Source organism: Tamandua tetradactyla, chromosome 23 (assembly GCF_023851605.1).
Source record: "Tamandua tetradactyla isolate mTamTet1 chromosome 23, mTamTet1.pri, whole genome shotgun sequence".
NCBI lineage: Eukaryota > Metazoa > Chordata > Mammalia > Pilosa > Myrmecophagidae > Tamandua > Tamandua tetradactyla.
The window spans coordinates 53,554,744-53,582,352 of record NC_135349.1 but is presented as its reverse complement, the minus strand read 5'-3'; the positions used below and the strand labels follow the sequence as shown (position 1 = coordinate 53,582,352).

Here is a 27,609-nt window from a genome sequence, read left to right as displayed (position 1 = left end):
TTAAAAACTTCAGTAATTTATATCAATTTTAAGCGGTACTTTATATACAATGGGGGAAAAAAACACATGCATAGTCCAAATACAATGTTGAAAACAGCATTTTCATAACAAAAAACCCCGAACACTAAATGTTAATACCATGTACATGAATTCAAGAAGGACCACCCTTTTTGTCTGTTGCACACAGTTTATTTAACAATATGATATAAGAAATGAGTTGGTATGTTACCATTCTATACAGTGATTGAATCTTCTTGAATTTTCTTATTTATAGTAATTATATCGCTTGCATGATTTACACTAGAATTGCTTTTCCTCATTTCAAGTTTCACATAGAAGAAAGAAAAGAATGCTTCTTCTCTATTAACATTAGCATGGTCTAAGAGAGTGATCATCCCTATTTTTTGTCTAAAACCAGTTTTATCAGAGAAACAAAGCAACAATTTCTACATCTGCAAGACAAGAGTTTGGCTTAAGCCTGTATGTATAGATAGATGCGTGTGGGTATGTGTGCGTGAGTGCACACGGGAGTCAATTCCTATCGTCCAGGATAATACTTGGAGAGCGCCCACAGAGTTCACTATAGAAAAAAATCTCCCCGCAACGTCAGAAAGTTATCGGGATACATTATAAGCTTGCATTATTTCAGGAATCAGTTTCTGAATATTATTTTTCTTCTCACTTTTAAACATAAATGTTTAAAGTCTTGAAAATACAAATAAAAAATATGAATATAATGAACTCGTTTTTCCCATTAAAAAAAGCCATGAGTCACCAGCAATGACAAAAAGAATCCAAACAAAACCCCCCTCCCCCCGAACAAAAACAGAAACAAAACAAAACAAAAAACAAACAAAAAAAAAAGAGAGAGAGAGAGAGAGAGAGAGACCAGATATTTAAATCAACTGGTTTTTAACAAAAAAATATATTCTTTGTATTGTTTCTTTAAACAGCAATCCATGCTTCCATGGCTCGGAAGTAGCGGTTCCATCTAGGAATAAAAAGAACCTAGATGCCCGGATTTTCAGTACAAAAGGTCCAAGGACATGAAGGGGAACGTGATGCTCTCACAATGCTACAAACCCTCCACGAACTTCTCCAGTGTGTCTCCTGTGGCGTCCCCAACCAGGGATAGGTCACTGGACAACGCACTCCGACTGGGGGTGTTGAGCTGTGGAAGCATTGCACTCTGTTCAGGGTTCCCCAAGTGTCCCTGATCGATGGAGCTGGCCATGGGGACTGCGAGTCCTGGGTGGGGGGAACCAGTCTGGGGAGAGACGTGGTGTGGCGATGGCTGGGGCTGTATCCTCGGTGATGGGCTGGAATGTGGTGGCTGGGACTGGGGCCGCGGAGACTGGACGGGGGCTGGAGAGCGCACCTGGTTACTGAGGGGCGTAGCTATCTGCTGGCTAGGGAGATGAGGAGCCTGAGGCTGTCCTGAGAGCATGTGCTGCTGGGGGCTCATGGGGTTCGGCTGGCCCGGGGACCCCATCTGCTGCTTCATCTGCTGTTGCTGCAGAATCCGCTGCTGCAGGGCCTGCTGAATGTTGGGGGCACTGTCTGCACCCAGCCCTGGCTGCCCCATCTGACCCAGCTGTCCCATCTGAGCCGCCATCTGGCCCATGGAGCTGCCCTGGATGGGGAGATGCTGCTGCATGCGCTGCTGCTGCATGGCTGGGGGGTAGCCTCCGGGTCCTTGAGGCTGCTGGAACTGGCCATGCCCTGCCATGCCCCCTGCCATGTTGGCACTGCCTTGCTGCTGCTGCTGCTGCTGCTGCTGCTGTTGCTGCTGCTGCTGCTGCTGTTGTTGCTGCTGCTGCTGTAGCAGCTGCCTCCGCAGCATCTCTCTGTACTGGGGATTCATACTCGCCATGTTGGGGTTATGCCCAGGGTTCATGAGGTTGAGAGCCTGGCTCTGGGGGTTCAGGTTGCCTATGGCCTGCTGCTGTGGTGGGACGCCGGGTCTCGGCACACCAGCCTGCATGGCGCTCAGGTTCTGCAGGCCAGGCTGTGTGTGCATGCTAGGCTGGGGCTGCAGGCTGGGCTGCGCCGGCAGGCCGGGCTGAGGCTGCATTCCGGGCTGATTGGCCACGTACTTGGCTGTGCGCTGCTTGATGAAAGCTGCCATGAGCTGAGGATTTGACTTGAGGATGTTCAGCACCTGCTGCTGCTGCTGGGGGGAGCTGGGCGACTTGAGGGTCCGTAGCAGGTCTTGCAGGGCACTGGGCGAGATGCTCCTGGGGGGCTGTACACTAGGCATCCTAGGCCCGGTCACAGCTGGCTGGGCCTGCATGGGCAGCACAGGCCTTGGCAGGCCTGGCATGGGCTGCTGCTGTGGCAGGGGAGCCTGCTGCCATTGGCCAGGTGGCATGCTGGCCATGACAGGTCCGCTGACCTGGCTGGGCCGGGGCACGTTCAAGCCTACGGGTGCCATCTGGCTGACAGGGGTCACCATGCCTGTGCGCCCTGGGGGCATGCCGTTGTTGATGTTGACTCGGTACAGGTGCTGCTGCTGCTGGGCCTCACGCTCGATCTGCCGGGCTGCTTCCACCGCAGCAGGAGGGGGCTGGGCAGGGGGTGGGGGAGCTGGCACCTGGCTGGTGGGCTTTCCGGCAGACACTGTCGTGGGAGGTTGAGTTCGGGCCACGCTGGGGAAGCCGGCTGGTGACATGCTCACTGGCGAGGGCTGGGGCTGAGCAGGGGGCTGCGGCGTCTGGGGCGTGCTGGGCTGCTGTGTGGGGGTCCCGGGAGGAGCTGAGGTAGGAGAAGGCAAACTCTGCTGAGGCACGTTGCGGGTGTTCATGGTGGCCATCCGCCGGCGCATGAGCTGGGCCTGCTGCAGGCGGTGCTGGATCTGCTGCTGGCGGAGCTTGTGTTTGATGTTGAGGCAGAAGGGCACGGGGCACTTGTTCTCCTGGCAGTGCTTGGCATGGTAGCAGCAGAGGGCAATGAGCTGCTTGCACACGGGGCAGCCACCATTGGTCTTGCGCTTGCAGCCTTTGGTGTGCTGCACGACCCGCTTCATCTTCTGGCAGGACGGCAGGGAGCAGTTGGCATTCCGGCACTGGCAGGCGTGCACCAGGGACTGGATGCAGCGCTGGATGCTCAGGCGCCGGGACTCCTGGGGACTCTTGGACTGCGGCTCACCCTGGCTGCCACCCTCGTCGTCCAAGCCCAGGCCCCACTTCACCATCTTGTGGTTGTGGCTCTTGGTGTTGTAGCAGTTGATGCAGAGGTCATAGTCCTTCAAACGAGGAAAGCAAAGAAATCAGTGGCAGCCCAAGCTGGCCAGACACCCTGGCCACCCTGATGTGCCCACAGCCCCGCAGCCCACCCCACTCCTGGTCGTTGACCCTGTGCTTGGGAGATGGTACCACGGCAAAAACGCTCATGAGCACCTGCACTTCTGAGGACACCACCACAGCACAGAAGACCTCAAAAGCCACCTTCTCAGAGTCCTCCCCTCTTCCATCCATCTTCTCGGTGGCACCCCTGTAACCTAGGCCATACTTCCCTCCCACCCCGTTATTTCATAGTATATGTGGGCAGGCAACACATGCTCACGCCTGCATGTGCGTAATATGACCTCCCAGTCAAACAGGCAGGGATGGAGTAGATGGGTGTCCTGTGCCCAAGGCTTCTGAGTGTAGTTAAGGAAGATATACAAACTCATAGTTATGAGGGGGCAGGGTATTGATGACTTTCCTTCCTTCCTGTGACCCATGAATCTCACCTACATCCCACTACATGCTGCTCTTACATTTTGGATTGTAATCCAAATGATTAGCTTAATGACTAATTTTCTCCAAAGCATCACCTAAGAGTGTCACTGTATCAGAAGCCTGAGTTGATACTTCCGGGAGCCCCTGCTCTCCCCTTCTCCCTATGCTGTTCACATGGGGTTTTATAGCACCCACAGCTCTCCTTCCCAATCTGCCATACAGGAGGCCCAGAAGCTTCCCAAGAAACAACTGGGAGGGCCCAGAGAGGCAGTCACCAGGAGGAAGGCCTTGGTGACACTGTAGAGCACCCACCTTCCCCAACGATGAATCCCTACGCCTTGAAAACTGGTTGCATCTGGCAACAAGGAAAGTGCAGCACTAAACCTAAAGACTTACAGCCAAGATTTGATAACCATTTCCTTAAAAAAGACATGAGTATCCTAGCATGAAGAAATTAGGGCACAAAAGGAGGCTGGAAAAGGTTGGAAATGAAGAAAGGAGCTATCAGAAAGCCACAAAGCCGGGGACTTCTGAAGTAAGGGCCTGCGAGGCACAGAGGTGCGCTGACCTGCTTCAACACACCCTGACCCCCCCACTGACATCTGCTCTGATCTGCCACACGACGTTGGGGACTGTCCTGGAAGGCAATGCTGGTAAGATGAGTTTTGTGTGGCTGGAAGGATGTGCCAAAGGGGGAGAAGGTGGGGTCCCAGCGGAGCACAGGTCTGGGATCCTGACCCTCTCTGCAGACAGGGTCAGGCAGAGGGCAGGATGGCCTGAGCTACAGCCCATGTGTGGGCCCTTGGCAGCCGCCCACATTTCCCATGGGCAAGGCCCTTGGCAGAGAGTGCCGAGTGCCCAGGGTAGTGTGACCATGCAGTCTGTCTGAAAGAGGTAACAGGGTCCAAGAGCCCTGAGCAAAACTAACATCAAGGCAGAGGGCTGCCAGTCTCTTAGCGGGACCAGAATTGGGGTATGAAGAAGGGGTAAACAGGCTGGAATTCAAAACAAAACCCAGGGGTCCCCACCTCTCACACCCGTCCCTGGAGGAGATATAAGTCGCCACATGTTAACTGCACACTGAGCGTGAGGTAGTCAAGCTTCTGTCTGGCGGGATGCTCGCCCTGGAAGCCAGCACACACGGCCCTCTCAGCATACCCACCAGCGAATTCCCTATTTCCCCTGGAGATCCATCCTCCTGCCTGTGAGGCAACTAGAGACCACACAACTTGAGTGGACAGCCCGCATCTCACTTCTCTTTGGATCTCCGGTGTCTAGTCTTGCGTGTGGTATGTAGAAACCCAATGGATGCTGAACTTCACTGAACTGTCTCACTTGCTATTGTCTCAAAATAGCAACCTAATAACCAGTGCCTTCCTGGGAGGACTAGGGTCTATACAAGCTTTTTAAATTTGGTCACTTTATCCTTCTGAAAAAGAATGACTGATAATTCAACCTGAAGTGCCCCTTTCTGCCTAAAGTGAATATGCAGACTGGAGAAGTCCATGAGCAATTAGCATTTCCCACAGCCTTGGACAACTAGTCCACCAAGCAGAAGCCACACTCTGTTGAGAGTAACTTGTAGAGGTGCAGGAAGCCCTGTAGGCAGGACAGGCAGCAAGGCAGGACGAGCAGCCAGCAGCACCTACCTCGCATACGGTGCAGTGCCAGCGTGTCTCCACGTGGTGTTTGCACTCGTTGCAGGTGTAGACGAACCGGTCCTGGCCCTGGGTGTGCAGTTCCACCAGCATGCACAGCGTGGACCACTTGGAGCGGCGCAAGGAGGAAAACTCCCAGTGCTTGTCTCGAGCAAGCGTGAGGAAGGCGTCACGCCCATCCATGAGGTCACAGCTGAGCAGGGGGTCGGGGTCAACGATGGGGGGCAGGGTGTTGATGACAGGCCCAGCGTGGAGGTGGATCACAAAGAAGACCTATAGGGGAAGAGCGGCAGAGAGCAAGGGCGTCACCCAGAGGAGGCAGCTGCATGATGCTCCAGGTGGGGCTGCCCTGCAGACCCAGGCAACGCTCTGATTGTGCCTCTGCAGCCGAGGCTGAGAGCAGGGACAGACAGAATGCTGGTAAGTGGGAACCAGCGCCTGTGTGCCAGGAGTTCTCCGATGGCCTATGCTCTCTGCAAAGAAACTGAATTCAACATACTACCTGGTGTAACCCACCACCCAGTTCTGACCTTCAGGAATGCCTGCTTCTCTGACATGCCCAGTAGGGTTGCAGGAGGTCCGTCTGCCTGTACATTGAGCAGCAGGACATATGGCCATGATGCTCTCTTCCTCTTCTTGGCCAGAGGCAAGGGCACTGCTACTTACCAGCTCCTATTCCTTTAGCCTGTGACCCCTGGGAATCTTGAGCCCACTGAGCCCATACTGAGGACATGAGGCAGGGCCCAGCTGTGGACCTCCCAGCCCTGACAGCCCTACACCTCTACCTCTTTGTGCTTCTCCATGGTGGCATAGAGCTTCTGGGACAAGTCATTGGACACGTTGGGCATACTGGGCTTCTTTTTGTTGGCTCGGCTGATGCTGCTTTTATTCTTGTTGGTTTTCTTGTTGTTCTTTTTCTTGGCATTCTTGCTGTCACCTTGGCTGCCCTGCAACAATACGAAAGGTTGTCAGTCAAGCCCAGCCTCCTAGCCACACACTTAGGCATCAAGCTAGGGGGCCCAGCTACCAGGTCACAGGGGCTCCAGGAAGCCCAGGCTAAGTAAGGCAGGTTGCTCCTGGGTGACTCTGATCTGCACGTGGCCACAGGTGGTCTATATAAACATGCTAGTGCCCTCAGAAGAAACTGCTCAGGAAAGGGAACAAGGAGAAAAAGAGGCATGACGGGGCCAGGAGCAAAAGGGTACAATGGTAATGCACAAACATAAAGCAAGGACTGCCCGGAACTTTCTCAGCAACATATCACATTCAAGGGAAAGATATATCCAGAATACCGAGTTGAGGATCCACCGAGAGAGAGTAGAGGAAGCCACTCTATTGCTTCCCTTTATTCTGTAGAATAAGCACACCTGCAATTCTGACCACGTCAGACGGTGCTATGAAAAAGGCTCCAAACATCCACAGTATACAGGTTTTCAGGATGACACAAGTGAGTGGTGCTACCGGGAGATGATCTGGTTTGAGCAGTTTCCTGAGTGCCCTCAGACCTGGAATCCATGTCACCTCCCACATCGGCCCACACAGGGTGGGATAGCTCCCAGGCCCCAACTCCCCTCTTGTGAGGCTTGCTCAGCCCTGAGACCACCATCAGTGTTTCAATAATTTGGCTGATTGTCAAAGAGAAGTCTCAATCCTCAGGTAAAAGGCTCCTGTAGTGGGAAGAACTCAGACCTGTTATTCATTTATACCTCAAGAAGGAAAGGTGAATCATATCTAGTCCAGGGAACTCCACTTTCAGCAAGAAGAGACTCTAGGCACATGAACGGAGAGTCTAGAAGGAGGATTCAACTGCATTTCACCCCACTGTGCCTTCCCATACGAGGGCACCAGCTGGGGGAGTTTGTCGGAAGAGCTTCTTACGCAGCTCAGGATTGTGGCACCTCACACTTTCGCTCCAATTATACTGTTGGGAAGAATGTTCTACACAGAGATCCTCTCAGGCATCCCGAGACCTATGCCGCCCTGTGTCTTTCCACAGACCTCACAGCCCAGCACAGGGATGGCTATGTACAGGCAGGGTGATTCTGCAGGGTGATTCTGCAGGGTTAGTTTACTTATGCATTTCTGACCCTCTTATTCTGGAGAACCTTTTTGATTGAAAATAAAAATTAAAAAAAAAAAAACTACGAAAGGTAACAGTCACAAGTCATGCTGTTAGCATGTATCCTTAATGCAATGATAAAAACGATCCCTCCAGGGACTTCTTCCCCAACCCAGTAACTCCAGACTAGTTGTGAGAAATAAAATCACAGATCTTAAAAGAGGGGCAACCTACAGAATATGCAGCACTCCTCAAAACTGTCACGGTTAATAAAAACAAGGACAATCTGAGAAACTTTCAGAATCAAGAGGTGCCTAAGGCGATGTAACAGCTAGATGTAATGTGGTATCCTTGATGAGCTGCTGGGACAGAAAAAGGACATCAAATGAAAAGGAAGCAAGTCTGAGAAAGTATGGCCATTAGTTAATGATGATGTGTCAACATGGGTTCATGGATTGTAGCGAATGGCCCAGATAAAAGTAAGACAGTGTCTTAGTAGTAAGACATACTAAGGAGAGAATGCCTGGGTACAGGACAGAGAACCCCTGGGTACAGGATATGTGGGAACTCTCGACTATCTTTGCAATTTTTCTATAAACTTGAAACTGTTCTAAAAATTAAGTCCATTAAAAAAAATGAATGAAATACATTTATTGTGTAAAATTTAGAAAATACAGTCAAGTAAAAAGTGAAATAAAGTCCAGAGTTTCTGTGCCCACAGCAAACAGCACAAGTCTTTCCTACTTGGGTTTGTCCCTGTGCATGTATTTATACCAATGATTTTCTTCATAAAGCTGGGATTCCACCCATAAGTGGCATCCTGTTTTTTCCTCATTTAACATTATTGGATGCATTTCCCATTTCATTCATTGTTCAAGAACATGACTTTCGGAGATCCAAGATGGCATCTTAGTAAGGTACATGCGTCTTAGTTCCTCCGACTCCAAATCAACTAATAGGTGAACAGAAACAGTACAGAACAGCTCCTGGGGCTACAGCAGGGAATGGACACACAGCGTAACCCAGTCTGGGCTGGTTAGTCTGACTGCGAAACTCGGCTGCAGTGAGTGAGATCCCCGAGCGGCGGGCGATTTTCCGAGCAGCCGCAGCTGCGGCGGTCCGAGCTAATCCTTCCCTCCTTCCCGGGCTGGCTGAGGGATGCGGAGAGACAAGCTTCCCAGCCAAGGCGGCCGGCGCCACACTTTTGCGGGCGGCTTCGAGTCTCGGCTTCGAGTCCGCAGCTACGAGTCTCGGATCAGAGGACTATCCAAAGTCTGGGCTGGCTAGACTGACTGCGAGACTCGGCTGCGGTGAGACCCCCGAGCGGCGCATGATTTCCCGATCAGCGGCAGCTGCGGTGGTCCGAGCTACTCCCTCCCTCCTTTCCGGGCCGGCTGAGAGTATTGGAGAAGCAAGTTTCCCAAGCCGAGGCAGGCGGCACCCCTCTTTTGCGGGTGGCTTCGAGTCTCTGCTTCGAGTCCGCGAATACGAGTCTCGGATAGGAGGGCTATCCAAGCAGCGGTAGCCCCCCACCACGGGAGGCTTCCTGGTCCGGTGGGGAATCCTCCAGGCCCGCTGCGGCCCGCAACCAGCCACAGGGTCCCCTCAAGCCGCAGCAGCTGACGCCCCCACCATGCGCGGCCCCTGAACCAACGGAGAGAATTGGATCTGAAATCCCCAGGCCACGGAGATCGGTGACTGGGGGAGACCCACTCCAAACACTTGAGACAAACGTGTGCCACGTGCGCCACATACTGGGCAAGATAAGAAAAACATATCCCAGAGATTTCACAGAAAAATATTACAACCTTGCTGGGTCCAACACCAAGAGAAATCTGAATAAATGCCCAGACGCCAGCAGCAGAAGATAACTGTCCACGCTCAAAAGATTGAGAATATGGCTCAGTCAAAGGAACAAACCAATAGCTCAAATGAGACACAAGAGCTGAGACAACTAATGCTGAATATACGAACAGAAATGGAAAACCTCTTCAAAAATGAAATCGATAAATTGAGGGAGGACATGAAGAGGACATGGGCTGAACATAAAGAAGAAATAGAAAAACTGAAAAAACAAATCGCAGAACTTATGGAAGTGAAGGATAAAGTAGCAAACATAGAAAAAATAATGGATAGCTACAATGATAGATTTAAAGAGACAGAAGATAGAATTAGTGAATTGGAGGATGGAACATCTGAATTCCAAAAAGAAACAGAAACTATCGGGAAAAGAATGGAAAAATTTGAACAGGGTATCAGGGAACTCAAGGACAATATGAACCGCACAAATATACGTGTTGTGGGTGTCCCAGAAGGAGAAGAGAAGGGAAAAGGAGGAGAAAAACTAATGGAAGAAATTTTCACTGAAAATTTCCCAACTCTTATGAAAGACCTAAAATTACAGATCCAAGAAGTGCAGCGCACCCCAAAGAGATTAGACCCAAATAGGCGTTCTCCAAGACACTTACTAGTTAGAATGTCAGAGGTCAAAGAGAAAGAGAAGATCTTGAAAGCAGCAAGAGAAAAACAATCCATTACATACAAGGGAAACCCAATAAGACTTTGTGTAGATTTCTCAGCAGAAACCATGGAAGCTAGAAGACAGTGGGATGATATATTTAAAATACTAAAAGAGAAAAACTGCCAACCAAGACTCCTATATCCAGCAAAATTGTCCTTCAAAAATGAGGGAGAAATTAAAACATTCTCAGACAAAAAGTCACTGAGAGAATTTGTGACCAAGAGACCAGCTCTGCAAGAAATACTAAAGGGAGCACTAGAGTCAGATACAAAAAGTCAGAAGAGAGAGATATGGAAAAGAGTGTAGAAAGAAGGAAAATCAGATATGATATATATAATACAAAAGGCAAAATGGTAGAGGAAAATATTATCCAAACAGTAATAACACTAAATGTCAATGGACTGAATTCCCCAATCAAAAGACATAGATCGGCAGAATGGATTAAAAAACAGGATCCTTCTATATGCTGTCTACAGGAAACACATCTTAGACCCAAAGATAGACATAGGTTGAAAGTGAAAGGTTGGGAAAAGATATTTCATGCAAATAACAACCAGAAAAGAGCAGGAGTGGCTATACTAATATCCAACAAATTAGACTTCAAATGTAAAACAGTTAAAAGAGACAAAGAAGGACACTATATATTAATAAAAGGAACAATTAAACAAGAAGACATAACAATCATAAATATTTACGCACCGAATCAGAATGCCCCAAAATACGTGAGGAATATACTGCAAACACTGAAAAGGGAAATAGACTCATATACCATAATAGTTGGAGACTTCAACTCACCACTCTCATCAATGGACAGAACATCTAGACAGAGGATCAACAAAGAAATAGAGAATCTGAATATTACTATAAATGAACTAGACTTAATAGACATTTATAGGACATTACATCCCACAACAGCAGGATACACCTTTTTCTCAAGTGTTCATGGATCATTCTCAAAGATAGACCATATGCTGGGTCACAAAGCAAGTCTTAACAAATTTAAAAAGATTGAAATCTTACACAACACTTTCTCGGACCATAAAGGAATGATGTTGGAAATCAATAATAGGCAGAGTGCCAGAAAATTCACAAATACGTGGAGGCTCAACAACACACTCCTAAACAACGACTGGGTCAAAGAAGAAATTGCTAGAGAAATTAGCAAATACCTCGAGGCGAATGAAAATGAAAACACAACATATCAAAACTTATGGGACGCAGCAAAGGCAGTGCTAAGAGGGAAATTTATTGCTCTAAATGCCTATATCAGAAAAGAAGAAAAGGCAAAAATTCAGGAATTAACTATCCATTTGGAAGAACTGGAGAAAGAACAGCAAGCTAACCCCAAAGCAAGCAAAAGGAAAGAAATAACAAAGATTAGAGCACAAATAAATGAAATTGAAAACATGAAAACAATAGAGAAAATCAATAAGGCCAGAAGTTGGTCCTATGAGAAAATCAATAAGATTGATGGGCCCTTAGCAAGATTGACAAAAAGAAGAAGAGAGAGGATGCAAATAAATAAGATCAGAAATGGAAGAGGAGACATAACTACTGACCTCACAGAAATAAAGGAGGTAATAACAGGATACTATGAACAACTTTACGCTAATAAATACAACAATTTAGAGGAAATGGACGGGTTCCTGGAAAGACATGAACAACCAACTTTGACTCAAGAAGACATAGATGACCTCAACAAACCAATCACAAGTAAAGAAATTGAATTAGTCATTCAAAAGCTTCCTAAAAAGAAAAGTCCAGGACCAGACGGCTTCACATGTGAATTCTATCAAACATTCCAGAAAGAATTAGTACCAACTCTCCTCAAACTCTTCAAAAAAATCGAAGTGGAGGGAAAACTACCGAATTCATTCTATGACGCCAACATTACCCTCATACCAAAACCAGGCAAAGATATTACAAGAAAAGAAAACTACAGGCCGATCTCTCTAATGAATATAGATGCAAAAATCCTCAATAAAATTCTAGCAAATCGTATCCAACAACACATTAAAAGAATTATTCATCACGACCAAGTAGGATTCATCCCAGGTATGCAAGGATGGTTCAACATAAGAAAATCAATTAATGTAATACACCATATCAACAAATCAAAGCAGAAAAATCACATGATCATCTCAATTGATGCAGAGAAGGCATTTGACAAGATTCAACATCCTTTCCTGTTCAAAACACTTCAAAGGATAGGAATACAAGGGAACTTCCTTAAAATGATAGAGGGAATATATGAAAAACCCACAGCTAATATCATCCTTAATGGGGAAAAATTGAAAATGTTCCCCCTAAGATCAGGAACAAGACAAGGATGTCCACTATCACCACTATTATTCAACATCGTGTTGGAGGTTCTAGCCAGAGCAATTAGACAAGAAAAAGAAATACAAGGCATCAAAATTTGAAAGGAAGAAGTAAAACTATCACTGTTTGCAGACGATATGATACTATACGTCAAAAACCCGGAAAAATCCACAACAAAACTAATAGAGCTAATAAATGAGTACAGCAAAGTAGCAGGTTACAAGATCAACATTCAAAAATCTGTAGCATTTCTATACACTAGCAATGAACAAGCTGAGGGGGAAATCAAGAAACGAATCCCATTTACAATTGCAACTAAAAGAATAAAATACCTAGGAATAAATTTAACTAAAGAGACAAAAAACCTATATAAAGAAAACTACAAAAAACTGCTAAAAGAAATCACAGAAGACCTAAACAGATGGAAGGGCATACCGTGTTCATGGATTGGAAGACTAAATATAGTTAAGATGTCAATCCTACCTAAACTGATTTACAGATTCAATGCAATACCAATCAAAATCCCAACAACTTATTTTTCAGAAATAGAAAAACCAATAAGCAAATTTGTCTGGAAGGGCAGGGTGCCCCGAATTGCTAAAAACATCTTGAGGAAAAAAAACGAAGCTGGAGGTCTTGCACTGCCTGACTTTAAGGCATATTATGAAGCCACAGTGGTCAAAACAGCATGGTATTGGCATAAAGATAGATATATCGACCAATGGAATCGAATAGAGTGCTCAGATATAGACCCTCTCATCTATGGACATTTGATCTTTGATAAGGCAGTCAAGCCAACTCACCTGGGACAGAACAGTCTCTTCAATAAATGGTGCCTAGAGAACTGGATATCCATATGCAAAAGAATGAAAGAAGACCCGTATCTCACACCCTACACAAAAGTTAACTCAAAATGGATCAAAGATCTAAACATTAGGTCTAAGACCATAGAACAGTTAGAGGAAAATGTCGGGAGATATCTTATGAATCTTACAATTGGAGGCGGTTTTATGGACCTTACACCTAAAGCAAGAGCACTGAAGAAGGAAATAAATAAATGGGAACTCCTCAAAATTAAACACTTTTGTGCATCAAAGAACTTCATCAAGAAAGTAGAAAGACAGCCTACACAATGGGAATCAATATTTGGAAACGACATATCAGATAAAGGTCTAGTATCCAGAATGTATAATGAGATTGTTCAACTCAACAACAAGATAGCCAACCCAATTACCAAATGGGAAAAAGACTTGAATAGACACCTCTCAGAGGAGGAAATAAAAATGGCCAAAAGACACATGAAGAGATGCTCAATGTCCCTGGTCATTAGAGAAATGCAAATCAAAACCACAATGAGATATCATCTCACACCCACCAGAATGGCCATTATCAACAAAACAGAAAATGACAAATGCTGGAGAGGATGCGGTGAAAGAGGCACACTTATCCACTGTTGGTGGGAATGCCAAATGGTGCAACCACTGTGGAAAACAGTTTGGCGGTTCCTCAAAAAGCTGAATACAGAATTGCCATACGACCCAGCAACACCATTGCTGGGAATCTACTCAAAGGAATTAAGGGCAAAAACTCAAACAGACATTTGCACACCAATGTTTATAGCAGCGTTATTTACAATTGCAAAGAGATGGAAACAGCCAAAATGTCCATCAACAGACGAGTGGCTAAACAAACTGTGGTATATACATACGATGGAATATTATGCAGCTTTAAGGCAGGATAAACTTATGAAGCATGTAATAACATGGATGGACCTAGAGAACATTATGCTGAGTGAGTCTAGCCAAAAACTAAAAGACAAATACTGTATGGTCCCAATGATGTGAATCGACACTCGAGAATAAACTTGGAATATGTCATTGGTAACAGAGTTCAGCAGGAGTTAGAAACAGGGTAAGATAATGGGTAATTGGAGCTGATGGAATACAGACTGTGCAATAGGACTAGATACAAAAACTCAAAAATGGACAGCACAATAATACCTAATTGTAAAGTAATCATGTTAAAATACTGAACGAAGCTGCATCCGAGCGATAGGTTCTTGTTTTGTTTTGTTTTGTTTGTTTTGTTCTTATTATTATTACTTTTATTTTTTTTCTCTATATTAACATTCTATATTTTTTTCTGTTATACTGCTAGTTCTTCTAAACCGATGCAAATGTACTAAGAAACGATGATCATGCATCTATGTGATGATGTTAAGAATTACTGATTGCATATGTAGAATGGTATGATGTCTAAAAAAAAAAAAAAAAATGGTCAGCACAATACTGCCTAACTGTAATGTAATTATGTTGGAATGCTGAATGAAGCTGCATCTGATCTATAGTTCTTTTTTGTTTTTTTTTTCTTTCTCTTATATATTTTTGTACTTTTTATTTTTATTTGTGTTTTCTCTGTGTTATCACTTTATTTCTTTTTCTGTTGTCGTGCTATTTCTTTCTCTCAATCGATGCATATGTACTGAGAAATGATGACCATACACCTATGTGATGATATTAAGAATTACTGATTGCATATGTAGAATGGATTGATTTCTAATGTTGTGTTAGTTAATTTTTTTTAATTAATAAAAAAGAAAAAAAAAAAAAAAGAACATGACTTTCAATGGCAAAGCAGCACCCTGTCATCTGTGCCAGCCATAACTGCAGCTAACATCTGCAGCCTCCATGAGCGGGCCACAGAGGAGACCAGCACTGCTGCCAGCCAAGCCTTTCTTGGACAGCACACCCACCCTGGGTCCAGGTCTCCTATGCTCTGTGGGGAGCTGCTGGGAGCTCACCAGCCCAGCACACACTTCTCCTGGCCCAGGGCACCTTTCCCGCAGCCATTCTGCAGCACCTTTCTGATCCCTGGTCCTCTTGTGCTCTGTGGCAGCTGGCACAGTGAGAGGCACACAAAGGGCCCTCACAGCTCACAAAATTAACCAGCTTCTCCTGTTGTAATGCCAAATCTGCACTGAAATTCCACCCATCTGCCAAAGCCAGCTCAAACGTGGCTGTCCCCAAAGTCCTCCCACATCATTTTGGGCAGGAGGAGCGCCTTCTGGAACATTCAATCATCTAGTGAACACCAGCCACTCTCCATAGGGTGGGAGCACAATGGATCCTGCCTCTGAAGAGCTCTCCTGGGGAACCAGGGGATACGACACTTGCCAGGCCCTGGTTTGTGTTTATTGGCTCTGCAGAGGTAAGGGTAGTGCCTTGCAGAATGACATTCAACAAGGCCCAACACCAGGCAGAGTAGCGACCCAACCAATGACTTGTGTGAGTGGGAGTGTGCGTATGCATGACAGTAGCAAGGGCACACACATTCTCACATTCCAGATCCATAGGTTGAATGCCATTTTTACCCTGACAACCCCCCAATGACAGCCTAAAGCCCCAGCCTTGCATCTCCTCTTGCAGATAAACAGGCATCTCAGTATTTATCTGTCCAAACCAATTTCTCCTGCACCCCTAAACAAGCTCTTCCCTCTAACTTCTCCTCCCAGATCCCCTATCTTAGGGGCAGCAACACTGACTTGGCTCCTCAATCTAGGAGGCACCTTAACTCGCATCTTTCCCAAAGACCCATTCCAATTTTGGGGCTGCTACTCTCAAAACACACCATATACTTACACCGTGTCTACAGCTGCAGTCCTAACTCAAGCTGCCATCACCTCTCCCTTGGAACTGCAAGAGCCGCTAACGTGGCTCCCTGCTTCCACTGGTGCCTACCATGCACCCCTCCTCCTCCAGTGTGTAAGTCTACGCTCTGCCGGCTTCTTCCATGTCCCATACAGTACACTCGCTTCTGAATCAGCTCTCACATTTCTCTTCCACCTGCCTGGAAGGTCCTTCTGGAGTTTTGCATGAGGGATTCCTTCTCATCATTCCATCTCTGCTCAAATATCACCTCCCAGACACCTCTCTGAAGCCTCCTCCATCCACCTCCTCTGCCCTGCACTTCACTTTCTTCTTAGCTCCTACCACTTTCTGAAAAGAATAGGATGCATGAATTTGTTTTTTTATTTCTCCTACTAGAATACAAATCCCTCAAGGGCAGGGGCAGGTTTGTTCCAAGCATGACTTTAAGGCTTAGCATGGTGCCTGGTACCCAGGAGGCACTTAGTCCACGGTGAGTGCATGAAATCACAAACACCAAATGGGGAGCTGGGGGAGGGGTGGGCTGAGGGGGACGGTGACAGCCTGTAACCAAACAAAGGAGGCCTGGCATCCAAGGGCCTCCTCATTCATCCCTTAAATAATGTAAAAACTGGACTGGCTTCTGACAACGACCAATCGTACCTTCATTTTCTGGGCTCTGTAAACACCTGCTCAGCTTTCTATGCACTCTCTGTCTCCCGAAGATTACATGTCCTCAGTGTACAGGCATTGCTGCATGCCCAGTGCAGGCTCTCCCCACCAAGGGTGACAATGGGTGGCTATGTAGGAAAATATTACCATGACAGAAAGGCGCCTCATATGAACCTGACAGGAAGCATTCACTTCACAAACTGCTAGAATGCTACCTGCAGCATGAATACAAGCCCAGTCGTAGCCCCAGCTCCCCAGCTCTCAGCAGCTGGCACCACCAAGGTCTCTAACAGGCAGGCTGGCAGGAAAGATCAGGAGGAGGGTTTTTACCTCGGTGGTTTCACTAGCTGCAGTACTCTCTTCTTTTTTTCTCTCTTCTTCTTCTTGTTCTAGCTCCTTAATACTCTCTTCTAAAACATTAGGCCAGAAATCACCTTCAAAATAGGGCAGTTCCTTGGCACTTGTGAGCCTATCTTCGGTTGCTTGTTTGAAAATGTCCTGGAGAATGAACAAAGAACAGCAATGAGACGACAGGGACCCGGGGGTTGCTCCTGGCCAGAGCATGTGTGGCGTGACCACAAGGCACAGACCACTGTTGGAGAAGACAAGACATTCCGGGTCTCTTGGAGAACAATTCAGTGATCCTGTCGATGGAGTGTCCCAACGGTGTGTGAGCTACAAAGACCTGATGCTTAAACAGGCACACACTACTAGTGTATTCAGATTAGAAAGTAAAAATCTTGGTATCTGTATAAGGCACATCTACAGTTCTGTTTTATGCTTTTATTTTTCTGCTTTTAATTTCTTGTAAGTGAATATATAAATGGTTTGAGTACGAGAGGAAGACACACAAAGACACTTGAATCACTACGAAAAAAGCCACCAAATCCCTTCACACTGAGTACCTTGTAGTCGTGAATGATGCGTTCTGCAAAAGCCTTGTCCAGCATCTTTTTGTACCACTCCTGCAGTCGTTTCGGTTTGGGGATTTTTTGATCAGGGGGGTGGCAATGGAAGATGTAATCATCTCCTTCACTGGGGGGACAGGCCCAGATGTGGCCTGTTACGTACCTGTAGGACACACAATTCAAATGAAGTGTTCGGTGAAATCAGATTTCTGCCTTCAAGGAATTATAGCTGACTAATAAGGACCAAAGCAAGGACAGAAATGATTATAAAGAAAGAAAGAAAACACAGAAATGATCATAAGGCTAGTGGGAGAATGTGGTAAGAGACTTAGAGTCCAAAACAGTGTGTTGGGGGAAGGGAGGATGGCGAAAGGAAGCATACAAATTTAAGCCCTGGAAACTAGCACTAAGATAGTTCACTTTTAGGGTATACACGAGGCAGGGGTCAGAATTGTGAGGCCAAAGCAGCTGGCTAAGGAACCCCGCAACGACTTTATAGAGTCTGGGAATACACAGACTCATCTGGGTAAATCAAAGCAAGTACTTAATGTCCTATTCACTTTCTCCTACACACTGAAAGGTAACTGAACATCTCCAAGAGGTTAAAATCAAAATAGACCTCATTCATTCATGATACTTCTGTCAAGTAACTCTTAATATTTCCAAACCTGGGAGGAGTATAAAAACAAAGTACAAAAGAAAGAAGTTGGATACAAGGTACCATATAATGTAGGTGTAGGATTTCATTTATATGAAATGCCCTCCAAAAAGAAAAATTAATAGACAAATCTACAAAGCTTGCCTGGGTCAGGGATGGAACAAGGATTAACAGTAAATGGGCAAGAAGGAGCTTATTGGGGGATGAAAACGTTCTGAAACTGATTTAAGGTGATGGCTGCATATCACTCAGCGAAGTTACTAAATAAAAATCATCGAAGGGCACATCGGGAATAGGTGAATTTTCTATGTAAAATACACCTCAAGGAAATTAAAAAGTAAGGAGACTAGAGGGGAAAAAAGTATAGAAAGAAAGCAGAAGGCAGGGAAATAGCATTCACCGTGCCAAGAAGTCACAAGATACACATGGCCCAAGTGAGCGTCTTGAAAGGGGGGCTTTAGAAAAGCTTTGAATCCATCCAAGGAAGTTAAAACAAAGATATGTAAAACCAAAGCAAATATACAGAGGGAATAAAGATAAAAAGTGTTTATTAGTTCTGAATAATTTAAAGTAAGCTCACCCCAATTTCTTCACATATTCTAGATATCCAATCAGGATCTCATGGTAAACAGCTGTCCGGAGGCAACGCGGCCGGAAGAAATGAATACTATCTAGATAAGATATATACACACGCCTAGGAAGGAGGGGGAAAGAAATTTAAAATTCAGGGCATCTCCCAAACTTGAAACCAAAGTCAAGCACCCCCAAAAAAGCTTCAGAAATAGGTTTTGTTTCAATAGTATTTACACTGGCTGTTAAACAAGAAATGCTAAAATTTCCATCACTGAAGTGACAGTCAGAACTGCCAATCAATGAAATGGGAATCAATTTTCACTGCCGAACAAAAGAAGGGATGGCATCACTCACTAACCACGGAAAGATTACAGCCCACTAAGAACAGGCGTTTCCATCCTCTCTCATCCGGAGTCTTGCCTGACCATGAACTGACGACGGCTAGGCCCATCGAGCTGTCCCCAGCCCGTCCTCCCACTGCTGCTCTCTCTTCCCAAGGTGACCTGTGCTCCATCAGACAGAGACAACAGCAGGACCAGGACCCACGTGAATTCACAACATAAAAGATCCTTCAAAGAGTTATCAACTCTTCATATCCCAATGGCTCAGTGAAAAACTCAACTAACTTATTTGGTTAGTTAGTTGTGGCTTAATTGATTTTAATCCAGGACTAAAGAGCACAGCTTCCTTTAAAACACTTTTATTAATCTTGGTTTGCTATAACACAACACATTACAATACACACACCCAAAAAAAGAAATGGAAGACTACCTTGTGTTTGGAGGGGGGCAATCAGAGCCATATTCTTGGACGTGCATTCCAAAAAAGCACACATCGACTCCGTCAATTTCCTCAAAAGCAAAAAGTGCTTTGGTACGATATGGGAAGGATTCAGACATTTCCCCAGAATCCACAAACCTGAAATAAAAGTAAGAGCCTGATGTTCGCACACATTGTTGGTTACAAGGAGTGATCACAAACCAGTCTTGTGACTCTAACCCAGGTCAGCACGGAAGACCGGAACCCTAAGCACATCCCCAACCTGTGCAGCCTCAGTGCACGACCCAATTCTTTCCAGCACTGTTTCATTTACCCAGGAATTTTAACTTCCCTCATGAATTTGAAAATACTGTTTGGGATACAGAGAGAAGAGCTGACTTTAGGCAAACCCCTGAAAAGCCTTTAAATGAAGATACCACTTCAGGGCACTTGACATCCAGGTCAGGTGAGTAGTGGAGATGCCATTTTACGAAATAGTACCAGGTTCAAACTGAAACCAAGGCACAAACCGTGATTTCATCCCAGGCTTGACCTCCACAGTCTTGTCTGAGCTAGCCACCACTCTGACAAAAACTTCCCCAGCTTCAGGATGATTCTGCCGCCGCAAAAACTTGTTAACTCGATCTTCCAAATGGTTTCCCAGTCGTGTTGTCTGTAATCCTAGAAAGCCAAGAACAAGCGAGTGAGAGGTCTTCGGATGGCTGCTGGTATTATCCACTGGCAACTCACATTATCTCACTTTCTTTCAGTGAAAAGAGACAGAAGAGCCACCAGAGGCAGACCGGAGTCTGAAAGTAAAGTGAGAGGGTTCAAGGAAGAGAGAGCAGAGGGCCTCTCTGCTTTCTGCCTTCCCCAATACCTAAGGACCTGGTATTCAGAGATTTAACAAGTAAGACATGCTCTGCCCTGGCCAGAGGTGCTACTGGTGATCAAAAGGCTTTGGGAGAGGACAACCGAAACAACAGTACTGAGCCCTCAATCTTGGGGTCTGTTCATATGAAACTTAACTCTGCAAGCACAGGCTAAGCCTACTTAAATTAGGCCTAACAGTCACCCCCAAGAGAATCTCTGTAGTGGCTCACACATGGCCTCTCTCTCTCAGCCAACATGACGAGCAAACTCACTGCCCTCCCCCTCTCTATGTGGGACATGACTCCCAGGGGTGTGGACCTTCCTGGCAACGTGGGACAGAAATCCTAGAATGAGGTGGGACTCAGCACCAAGAGGATTGAGAAAACCTTCTTGACCAAAACGGAGAAGAGAGAAATGAGACAAAATAAAGTGTCAATGGCTGAGAGATTCCAAATAGAGTTGAAACGTTATCCTGGAGGTTATTCTTATGCATTAAATAGATATCACCTTTTTAGTTAAGGCGGAACAGAGAGACTGGAAGGAACTGCCTGAAAATATAGAGCTGTGTTCCAGTAGCCATGTTTCTTGAAGATGATTGTATAATGATACAGCTTTTGCAATGTGACTGTGTGATTGTGAAAACCTTGTGTCTGATGCTCCTTTTACCTACCTTATCGACAGATGAGTAAAACATATGGATTAAAAATAAATAAATAATAGGGGGAACAATGTTAAAATAAATTTAGTAGATTGAAATGCTAGTGATCAATGAAAGGGAGAGGTAAGGGGTACGGTATATATGATTTTTTTTCTGCTCTTTTTATTTCTTTTTCTGAGTTGATGCAAATGTTCTAAGAATGATCATGATGATGAATACAGAACTATGTGATGATATTGTGAGTTACTGATCATATATCAAGAATGGAATGATCATATGGTAAGAATGCTTGTGTTTGTATGTTACGTTTAATAAATAAAAATAAAAAATAAAAATAAAAACATGGATGAAAATAAATAGGAGGATAAGGGGTAAAATAAATTGGGTAGATTGAAATACTAGTAGTCAATGAGAGGGAGGGGCAAGGGGTATGGTATGGATGAGTTTTTCTTTTAAATTCTTTTTCTGGAGCGATGCAAATGTTCTAAAAATGATTGTGGTGATGAATACACAGCTGTGTGATGATACTGTGAACCACTGATTGCATACCATGTATGGACTGTATGTGCATGAAGATTTGTCAATAAAATATTTTTAAGGTAAAAAATAAATAAAAAAATAAATAAATGATAAGGGGGACAAATGCTAAAGTAAGTTTAGTAGGTTGGGGCAGGGGGTAAGGCTTCGGGAGAGAGGCCTTCCAATATGGCCGGCAAGCTATGCCTCTATCCCCATATAGTCCACAAGCCATGCTGCTTCGCACAACCAGAGTCCACACTTTAAGAACCCTACACAGAAACGGGGAACTTGCCATTGCTTTCCTGGAGGGTAGGGCTGGTATATACCTGGGAAATGGATGGTGTAAGAGCATTCAGTGACTGGGGCTCTTCTCTTCCTGTCAACCTCTTAGCAGAGAACCTAACACTGTATATAGAATACTCTGTATACAGTGTAACCCAAGGGCCATCTGTCATTTTATATACATGTGATAAATTTTAACTTTTATAAAACAAAATAATTCACCTGGAGGCAGGGCGGTATCACATTTGGCCCTAAGACCCACCATTTGATGCATGTGTAAACTAAAAGTCTCTTAGCATCAGTGAGGGGCTCTGCATTGTCTGCCCCCTTACCCTCTGGCCCCAGGGGTGTTATCTAATAGGAGCTACACAGCAAGCTACACAGAGGTTAAACACAGATATACGCACACAACTTTAATTACAGAATTAAAAATTTCCATCACACAGAAAGACTAGAAGAGGAAACAGCAAAAGTTTAAAGGTAGTTATTTACAGATAATGGGAATTAAAGACAGTTTCCTCTACATTTACTGATTTTTTTAATATTTTCTACATTAATGAGAAAAATAGACATACTGGGGATTTTAGAAGTTCCTTACTGAGGCCAAGAAACATCTGGAAATTTTAGGCTAATTTTCTAAATTCTTTTTTTTTTGCAATAAACATACAGTGATGGTGGCTTTTCAGGTATGTAAGTTATACCTCACTAAAAGTGACTTAAAAAGAAGTTCATGGTAATGACATGAAAGATCCATGGAAAAGCTATAAAATTTTTTTTATAGCTGTAAAGCTATAAAAATGATGGGATAATTCACACTCACGAGATGGCTATTATAAAAAAAAAACAAACCTGGAAATAACTAGTGTTAGTGAGAATACAGAGAAATTGGAACCCTCGCACACTGTTGCAGTGTAAAACTACATAGCAACTGTGGAAAACAGTGTGACAGTTCCTCAGAAAGGTAAACACAGGATTACTTTACGAATGGCACGTCCATTCCTAGGTACAGACCCCAAAGAACTAAAAGCAGGGACTCAGACAGATGTTTGCACACCCAATAGCAGCATTCTTCATAATAGCCCAAATGGGGAAGCAACCTAAGTATCCATCAAGGATGGAGGGATAAACCAAATGTGGTTATCATCCAGACAATAGGATATTACTGAGTCATAAAAAAAGAAGCGAAGTATGGTCCTTGCTACAACATTGATGAACCATAAAAACATCTTGCTGAGTGAAATAAGCCAGTCACAATAGGACAAATTCTGTATGATCTCTCTTAGACGAAATACTTAGAATAAGCAAATTTATATATAGAGAGAGTACAGTAGTGGTTACCAGGTGGGGAAAGGGGAATTGAGGAGTTATTGCTAAATGAGTATGAGTTTTGGTTTGGGATGATGAAAATAGTCTGGAAATAGAGAGCAGTGAAAGTTACACAGACTTGTCAATGTACTTAATATCAAAGAACTGTCCATTCAAAATGATTATTGTTATATATATTTTACAACTAAAAATAATTATTAAAAAAATAAGGAGGCGGTAGGTTTGTGTTCTCTTTTGAACTCTGATGAAGATTTATTTTCCATGCAACGTTGCTGTCATACTTTGCACCCACCTACAGAGACTTCCTGAGGGCTGAGACAACCTTTCTGAGATATAGAATGAGGGGCAAATGGCTCAAAGACTTCCTCATTGACTCCTCTTGCTAAGCTACCAAAGAAAATCCTTGTGTCCTCACTCCCCATGCCTCCACAGGCTGCCTGCTACAGAATACGTTTTGCTCCCTCATAAGGCAGCCTCTGATTCAGAAAATTAAGATAGCCAAGAAGGGCCAGGTGGCAATAGTACAGCAAAAAGCTTCCTCTTCCCCTGTGCAACTACAATCCTACGCACCATGATTTTCAAAGAGCAGATGGGAAGAATAACCTCTCACATTAGGTCATTACTTTTCACTTTGAGCTTGAAGCCAGATACTTAAATGAGACTTTATAACAATCTTGCTACGGCACCAAACTGCTTGCTGTGAATACTTCTTAAGGAGACTGGTAAGGCTACTCATAGCATGTGCTGTGAAAACATTCACAGTGATGCAGGGGATGGAGGCTTGGTGAAGAAGTGGGGAGCCCCAGCCTACAGCGCAGCCAGTGACTACTGAAAGTAAACTTTGGGAGTGGGGATGCAGTTTCTCTTGGGGGTAGGGGGGGTTTATGGAGAAGAGTTATTTTCATAGATCTTTAAAAAAACCATTCTCCAAATTTATTTTTATACGTGATACAAACATTCTCAGTGTAAATTATTTCAAATGGAGTAGGAATTGTTATGTAACATGCTATATCTTGTTAACAATAGGTCTTGGACCTCTTTCCATTCCAATTCTGCCTCATTCTTAAACTGTCTCCCAGTTTTCTCTAGAGTGCATGTCTCATATTAAATATGTATTTTTACTACTCCCTCACTCTTCTTAACATTGTGGTGGACATCTGCATGTGTACAAATGTCTCTTTAGGATACAGATCTGCAAGTGAATGAATTGCTGGGTCTAAATCACACATTATATTGCTCCCCCCTCCTCAGACTTTGAATTTACATTTCCACCCAGAGCACAAGACAAGAGTATAATTTATTTTCCTTTATGTTGTTGAATCCTTTAGCCTTTTTCTTTTCTCATTTCTGGGTTGTATCATTTTTAGGAAGGCTTTTCATAACACAGCAAAAATATTCTCTTAAGGTGGGTTTACTGGTTATCTTTCTCTTAGGAACAATGAAATTATCTAAAATTGAGAGTGTTGATGGACTGTGGACACTTTGGATATTATACATGATGCCTAATGAATGCAGATGGCTGAAGGATGCACTGACTGAGACGTAGATTGGGGGATGACGGTATACACATATAATCGAAAATTGGGCTACTACAAAAAGGAACAAAATTGTGAGGCATACAACATTGTGAATGAACCTGTGGGACATGTGGCGAGGCAAAATAAGCCAGAAACAAAAGAGCAATTATTGTATGGTCTCACTTAGAAAACGAGGGGAGCCTATGTTGTAACATTTTGTCTGGAATGGATGTTTTATATATGTATAACCTGGTAGTCAGAAATAAGATCGAAGGTGATCAGGTCAGGATTAAGGTAATTCAGAACACGGGTAAGGAAGACAGTGTCTATATTTTAGAATCTCACCTACTCTTTGAGACCAAAGAAAGAAAGGTTTATTTTGTCCAGAATTTAAATTTTCTGTGGCATATAATCTAACTCAACCTGTCTGGACAGATCATTTGAATAACTGAAACACCGGGAGCCAAGAATAAAAATGAGGGCCTTTAATCCTGTACAGCTTAATGTAATGCCTGGATATATCCCAGAATATATAAAGCAGATAATAAAGAAGTACTGCCAAAATTCCTTGAGCGATGGGAGAAAAAATATGGAACTATTAAACGTTATCATCAGGGCAACTCCTGATACTGTATCAAACATTAGGGACACCCAAATCAATAGGCCAAGCACTTGATCTTGAGGCTTGCTCTTGTGAAGCTTATTACGTAGCAGAGAAGCTTAGCCTACCTATAGGTGTACCTAAGAGTCAGCTCCACAGGGCCTCTTGTTTGCTCACATGTGGCCTCTCTCTAAGACCAACCCTGCAAGTGAAATCATTGCCCTCCCCTTACGTGGGACATGACATCCAGTGGTGTAAGTCTTCTTGGCAGTGTGGGAGATGACTCCCAGGGATGAGTCTGGCCCTGGCACCATAGGATCAACAATGCCATCCTGACCAGGAGGAAAGGGGGGGAAAGAAGTTTAACAAATAAGGTATCAGTGGTTGAGAGTTCAGATAGAGTTGAGAGGCTACTCTGGAGGTTGCTCTTATGCAAACTTCAGTTAGACATTGCTACCTATCATAACTTGCCAACCCCCAACCAAAACCATTCTAGCCAATCCTAAAGAACACCTAGGGCAATACATAAGATTCTACAAAGGTTCCATGCTTAGGGTAACTTTCCAGAAACCTACAACCTCCAGATGGGTCCCTGGACCAGATAAGTCCTGAAACCTAGAGGGACAGCCTCTTCAGAACATCAGCGAGTTCCATCTCCTTACCCAATATTAGTGACAGACCCTTCCAATATGAAAATGTTAGAATGGCCATAGCCTGAAAACTTCTGAAGATCAAAGATGATGGTAAAGTTATACAGAGAAGGTAACATTTAACAAATGAGTATGATTGCTGGAGCATTACATTGATACTTCTTTTAATCTCCAGTATTTTAGAGCAGCTAGAAGTAAAAACCTAAAATTGTGGAACTGTAGCCCATACCAAACTCTGAAATCTGTTCTACAACTAATTGTTGTGATGTGCTTTGAAATTTATTGCTTTTTGTGTATATCTGAGAGGATGGTATGGAGCCCTTGACAAACTCTAGGATCTGTCCTGTAACTACTTGTTGAAGAGTACTTTGAAAACTATTGCTTTTTTCTTTCTTTGTTTATATATATATTATAGTACACAAAAGTTTAAAAAAATACTTATTTTTCCTTGATTGAATTTGTAGTTTTAGTTTGCTTTTGCCCCTATGAATCCACCTGAATTTAGTTTTGCATGTGATGCAAGGGAAGGGTGTTGTTTTTAACGGCTGGCCTGATCCACTATTCACTGACTAGTCAGCTGGAAAATATTTTAAATACCAAGTGTAAATACTAAAGGTTTAACATAATGGCTCTTGAACAGAGGTAAAAACCTTTATTTTGTATTCAGAAGACACTTGCAGAGATTGTGCTAATACATGGTCATACCAAAAAATATGGAAGGTCCTAAGGTCCTTTCCTATGTGTTAACATGAGCCTATAGGAAGCTCATCTTCCAAAGGTCCAAATGCCTTTCTCCAACTTCCTGTGGATGTTGGGGTGGAGAGAGCAGGGCCAACTCTTGAGGTCCCTTTTCCACCTTCCTCTTTGCATTCCCCACCTTCCTCTACTTCCTGGCCTTCCCAGTCCCGGACACTGTCCTGCTGGGTCCTGGCTCTCTTGGTAATTCTGTTTGACCATTGATGTTCTTGCCCAGGTAGAGTTTTTAATTTGCTTAGTTTTTGTCAGGTCTCTCACTCAGAACGAATCCTCCAAAGTAACGGCTCTTAACTGACGTTATTGTACTGCCCAAGGGATATGTGGCAATGTCAGAAGACACTTCTCATTGTCATGATTTGGGGAAAAGATGCTACTGGCATTTGGTGGGTAGTTCCCAAGATGCTGCTAAAATCCCACAGTGCATGGAACAGTCCCTAGAACAAATGTCGAATGTAGCTGAGAAACTCTGCTCTAAAGAGTAATGCTACAATATTCTGTGAGCTCATCAATTATTATTTCTAAAGGCTTAAACAGAGTGAGCGTAAGCTATAGGATACAAACAACAGTTTGAACTTCAGTGAAAACTTGCTCTGAACCTTATAGTTAGCTTCTCCCTTGCCTGCCACCCCTTTTCTGTCCCCCCTCCATGACAGCTCTCTTCCACTGCCACCCCCTCAAATGGGTTGCAGGATGTAGTTCCCAGTAGTTGATTCTACAAAGGTTAAATAATCATAACTTGAAAATAACACTGTTTGTAAAAAAATGAAGTCTATCTATGAGAAGCTGCTCTCACTGTAGTGGTGACACACTAACCAGGCTTAGTGCCCCACAAAAGCAGGACCCCTTCGCCTCTGATGGCAAATGGCAGCCCACATGCAGCCCCAAGACTCAGAGTGTGCCAATGATGACAGCACATTAGTGCATATGTCTC

General features: G+C 44.3%; 1 protein-coding gene across 1 annotated transcript in view; it reads right to left on the bottom strand.

The window, feature by feature from the left end:
* CREBBP (CREB binding lysine acetyltransferase) overlaps positions 1–27,609 on the bottom strand; it is a 223,232-nt gene continuing 195,623 nt past the window's right edge. The window contains exons 24-31 of the mRNA XM_077141973.1: positions 20,027–20,177; positions 19,509–19,655; positions 18,745–18,858; positions 17,504–17,669; positions 16,929–17,096; positions 6,166–6,327; positions 5,372–5,653; positions 1–3,244 (exon numbers count right to left, since the gene is read on the bottom strand). Of these exons, the coding sequence (XP_076998088.1) occupies positions 1,076–3,244; positions 5,372–5,653; positions 6,166–6,327; positions 16,929–17,096; positions 17,504–17,669; positions 18,745–18,858; positions 19,509–19,655; positions 20,027–20,177 (3,359 nt within the window). The 3' untranslated portion in view covers positions 1–1,075. The remainder of the gene's footprint in view (positions 3,245–5,371; positions 5,654–6,165; positions 6,328–16,928; positions 17,097–17,503; positions 17,670–18,744; positions 18,859–19,508; positions 19,656–20,026; positions 20,178–27,609) is intronic.